Source organism: Notamacropus eugenii, chromosome 2 (genome assembly GCF_028372415.1).
Source record: "Notamacropus eugenii isolate mMacEug1 chromosome 2, mMacEug1.pri_v2, whole genome shotgun sequence".
NCBI classification, from domain to species: domain Eukaryota; kingdom Metazoa; phylum Chordata; class Mammalia; order Diprotodontia; family Macropodidae; genus Notamacropus; species Notamacropus eugenii.
Window position 1 is genome coordinate 150,164,807 of NC_092873.1, and position 5,354 is coordinate 150,170,160.

The 5,354-nt window shown below is 35.9% G+C and overlaps 1 protein-coding gene across 1 annotated transcript; it reads left to right on the forward strand.

Moving 5' to 3' along the window:
• Nucleotides 1-2,960: 2,960 nt before the first annotated feature.
• LOC140522851 (olfactory receptor 14A2-like) lies at nt 2,961-3,917 on the forward strand. The gene has a single exon (XM_072638072.1). The coding sequence runs from the start codon at nt 2,961-2,963 to the stop codon at nt 3,915-3,917; it is 957 nt and encodes a 318-aa protein (XP_072494173.1).
• The last annotated feature ends 1,437 nt before the right edge of the window (nt 3,918-5,354 follow it).

The window sequence follows — 5,354 nt, forward strand, 5'->3', positions numbered from 1 at the left end:
GCAAAAAAAGAGCATTGGCATAAACCCAGTTAGAGGGCACAATGGGATGATGATGATCCAGCAAGAGAAACTAAGAATTAACTGTCAAATGGGTATTGGGACAACCAATAGAGAGCAGTGAAACAAAAATCTAGAGAGAAAATACTATAAAGGTAAAGAGAGTGCTCAACAGCGTCAAATACTGCACAGAAGTCAAGAGAATAAGTCTTGGGGAAAAGTCATCAGATCTATACAGTAATAAATTACTGGTTTCTTTGGAAAGGAAACATTAAGTTATCTCATGAGGTCATATGTAACATTTTAGAGGGTTTATAAAGACAGAAAGAAGAGGCAGTGAAAATCAAAAGATAATAGATGATAGATACATAGAAAGATGCACAGATATACAGATAGATACATAGATAGAAAGAAACTTTCTGGAAATTTCAGTGAGAAAAAAAACAATAAAGAAAGATAGCTTTGAGAGGAATTAATTGACCTATGTGGGGGTTTCTAAGTATAAGCAAAATTTTAGGCAGTGGTGAAGGACTGAAGAGACGAAGGATGAATATTAGAGAAAGATAACAGGCTAAAAATAGAGGGAAAAACCTTAGAAAGGGGGATAGAATCAAGGGTAAATATAGAGGATTTCACTTTTGTCTGGAACAGGGCCACTTTGAATCATCATTAGAAAATGGATAAAGCAGAAGAGAATGGGGGACAAAGACAAAAAGGTGTGATTTGAAAAGAAAGGGGAAATAAATATCTCACCAACAAGGGTCTCTATATTCTAAATGAAGAAGTGTGATATGAGGACAAAAGTTTTAAGAATTATAAGGGGACAACAGAAGATAAGAAGCAGCCAATGCAAGGAATGAGATAAAGAATCAACATGAAAGGAACAAAAGCAGTGCCTGGCTAAAGTGAGAAACAGTTATATTTACATGGCATAAATCAGTACTGAACCCAATCAGTGGTTTTGTGACTTTGCCCAGCCCCATTCAACAGGATATGAGTAAAATTTTAAGAGGTGGATAGCTACAATAATCTGAGGTTGGAGTTTGGTGAGGTATAATCCCCAACAAGACAAAGCAGAAAGTGACTCAAGAGGAGAATTAAATATCCAGTTAAACTGGCTAACTCTAGGAAGGGAAGAAAGCAAAATTAGATCAAGAATGATTGACAGGCAAAATGTTCAGTGGTACAGGAACTGGAGATCCAAATAAAACTAAAGAACCTTAAGAAGAATAATGCATGGGAAAAGCAGTAAAAGGACAACAACTTTGATTGAAATTATACCTCTTGAAATCAATATTTGGATTACAAAAGGCCTTCATACTAAAAAAAAAAAAAAAATAGACAACTTCCTTGTCCTGCTCATCAAGTCTTTTTTGTTCATGTTTAGAACATAAATGGAATACTTCCTCTTTTGACTTCAATATTTATGCCTCTTGAAATCCTAGCCAACTCCAAGACCTTCCATAGAAACCAAACTCTGTAAAGAATGAAGTTGTCACATAATTTTCACAGTCAGAAATAAGCTGTCTCAAATCTCTCTGAACTCTTTGATCTCCTATGCATTTATCCCATTCTATACTGTAGTAGAACTATTTGTATATATTTCTTGTCCCCCTGACAGGCTAGAGAAACATCTTGAGGCCTATGATTGGAGATCATTCATGTTACTTACCTTCTCCAGGTTTAGTACAGAGGCATGCGTAGAGCAAGCATTCTACAAACGTTTTGACAAAAGTTATGGTTGATCAGTTCTTGGTAATTCCCTTGCCCCAGGGCTAAATGCAAATTTCTGTTTATGTATGGCCTTGAAGATATGAATAATAGCTTCAAGAGGTATAGCTTGGGTAATAATTCATGAGGATGTGAGTGTCTGGATGTGAGTTCCAGGAGTGTTTTAAGACAAGTTGAATCAAAATCCAAAGTGAGATTTGCAGTCCAGGAAACAGTTCCTACATCCTGCATTCTACAAACAAACAGAAGAGACCCAACACAATAGAGAAATCCTTGAGAGGTATTTTTCCATTTGAGGATAGATTTATGTTTCAGAATTACTAGTCTGGGTTGGTGGAGACCAAGGGAGAGCTTAAAATTAGACAGGCCATGTGAAGTCTAATATGTGACACTGTCTTCATCTACATGACAATTCCAATCTATTGGGCTGATTATGGTATCAAAATGTCTTGGAAAGTGAAACAATCCAGAGTAGTGAATATCAAATAAAATTATTAGAGGATCTATATTGCTGCCAGTCCTGAAGAATGGGAAGATAATCATTTGTTTAGGAATAGCATGTTAAGGCATACCTCAGCAAAGGAAACTAGAGGAGCTCTCCAGGCAGCCTTGGAATCAGAAAACCAGGATTAACATCTTGGTTCTGACACTCCTTGTATAATGACTGAACAATAACATAACTGTTCTGAGCTCAAACACTCTGTGTTTGAATTGGCAATAATATTATTAGAATTGTTTAGGCACAGAGGTCTTATGATGAAAGTACTTCAGGATGATAAAAATTATCCACTGAGTGACAGAGTTATTGTTACCAATTTTTTCAAGGTAAGAAGCTTGTCAAAAATTCCTAGATTGTCTAAGATGTAAAAGAGTCTTAAAACATATCTGCTTCAGGGGTTCTTGGCCCTTTTTTGTATCATGGAATCCTTTACCAATCTGGTGAACACTATCAGCTCATTTCTGGAAATCATGATGTTAAATGTATAAAACAGATTCAAATAGAAATGAATTTATTAAAATATTTTAGGTACATAAACCTTAGGTTGAAATCCTTAGAACTACTTCTATCACTTCATTTTAAAAAAATGAGAAAATTAAGGCAGATTGAGGAACTGCCATGTGCCCAAGGTCACACAGTACCAAGGGAATCTGACACTCAAAATAATGACTATAATGCATCTATTTATTTTCTCCATGCAGAGACAGTAGAAAGAGCACTCTACCCCAAGGAAATGGCCAATTTCACTGTGGTGACAGGATTCTTCCTCATGGGCTTTTCCAATACCTGGGAGCTGGAGGTATTACATGCCATCCTCTTCTTGCTGATCTACCTGGTGGCTCTGATGGGAAACCTACTCATCTTCACCCTCATCTCTCTTGATGGAAAACTCCACACTCCCATGTACTTTTTCCTAAAAAATCTGTCCTTTTTAGATCTTTGTCTTGTTTCTGTCACGGTCCCAAAATCAATTTCAAACTCCCTGAGTCACACCTATCCCATCTCTTTTTGGGGGTGTGTGTCACAGCTCTTTTTTATGATGTTATTTGCAGTATCAGAGCTTTTTCTCCTCACAGTGATGTCCTATGACCGCTATGTGGCCATCTGTCTACCTCTGCAGTATGAAGTCATAATGAGCAGTAAAACTTGCATGAAAATGGCAGCTGCTTCCTGGATCACTGGAAGTTTGTTTGGGGTCATATACACAATTAGTACATTCACTTTGCCCTTTTGTGGCTCCAAGGAGATCCACCAGTTCTTCTGTGATGTCCCTGCCTTGCTCAGGATCTCCTGTTCTGATTCACACCTTGCAGTTGATGTCACTCTGGTTTTGGCATTTACTCTAGGGATGTTCTGCTCTATTTACATCACAATTTCTTACGGTCACATCATCTCAACTGTGCTGAAGATTCCAACAAAAGAAAGTAGATCAAAAGCATTCTCTACTTGCCTGCCCCACCTCATTGTTTTCATGTTTTTTATCACAACAGGTGACATTGCTTATATAAGGCCCTCCCAGAAGTATGACCCAGTTGTGGACTTGTTGTTGTCCATGTTCTATACAGTTGTGCCCCCAACCCTGAACCCTGTCATCTACAGCTTGAGGAACAAGGACATGAAAACTGCTTTGAGGAAGCGCATAGCCTGGACATACTTCTCAAGGGGATTAATACCAAAGTTTTATCTATGATTATATGCCCGTGAAGATACATTCATACTTATGTACATACACACACAAACATATATATTTACATACAGACATATATACTGTATACACTTCTTATGTATATATATTTATACATATGTTTAGGTAGACATATTTCATATACACTGATATATCACTTCTTTTTATGTGTTTACTGACCTGCATTCTTTCCTTACATGTCCATGTCAACCTCATAATTTAAAAAACTGACTCTCAAAGGGACTGGAGCACCATAAAAATGTGCTTTTTATAGTATGTACATGCATTCCAGTCCTCAAATGAAGATATCACAGGTTTAATAAGGAAAAAAGGTGAATTTATTTAAAAATAACATATTTGAAGATACTCTTATCAATTTATATCAACTGTTTATTGAACAGTTGGCTACGCAGAATAATAGAAATTATCATCTGACTTGAAAATAGATGAAGCATTTGAATCAGGTTGCAACAATTTGCTGTTGTTTTATAAGTCCATTTTGTTACATATTTTTAATTGATTTCACAAAATCATATTTGATCAGCACAATAGCAGTAAGGAATAGTAAGGAAAGGTACTGTTATCCCCATTTTATATTTAAGAAAACTAAATTCTTTCAAGGTCTACAGTAAGAGGTGGTCATTATTTGAATATATCATTTTTAAATAAATAATTTTCTTTGAGACAAGTGGTGGCCTCATAATTTTACCTTGGCATTTAGAACAGAAGCACAGAAATCTAGAATTGGAAGGGCTTCATGTACCTGTACTTGTACCTGAACTTGGCTTCTATATAAAACATCTGCAATTCGTAACAATCCAGACTTCATGTGAGTATGTTCTGTGAGAGAGTGTAACTTCATTCAAGGCTAACCATTCAGATACTTTTCTCATATTAGACAAAACATTGCCTCTCTGCAATTTTCTCCCATTGTTCCTACTTCCACCACTCCTTTCTCTACACTCTGATGTAGATTATTGGGGTTTGTAATGCTGGAGTAAAGGAGGGGCAAATGATATGCATAATTCAGAAGGGCATTATTATAAAAAGAAAATTAGGAGGGTATTATAACTAATAAACTTTATCCTTACTTTTTCATTTCTCTAAACTTTTTATGAGAATAAGCTGCATATGCACAAAGGATATCTTTCAAAAAACTATAAGAATCAATCAATAAGCCTTTATCAAGTGCCTGCTATGTGCCAGGCATTATGCTAGGAATTGGGCATACAAAGATAAAAACAAAATCATCCGTACTATTAAAGCATTTACATTCTACTGATGTGTGCAACTTGATCATGAATAAGTAAAAATAGAAATATGAGACATGCAAAATAAAGCGTTTTCAGCTCAGAGTTCAGTAACAACTAAATGAAATAAAAAGAATTCTTGCAAGGACTTATGTTTTCTAGAAGACATGAAGAGGAAAAACAATCCAGCCAT

What these genes read in the sequence shown, in the direction of transcription:
- LOC140522851 (XM_072638072.1), top strand. Translation starts at nt 2,961, where the DNA reads ATGGCCAATTTCACTGTGGTGACAGGATTCTTCCTCATGGGCTTTTCC.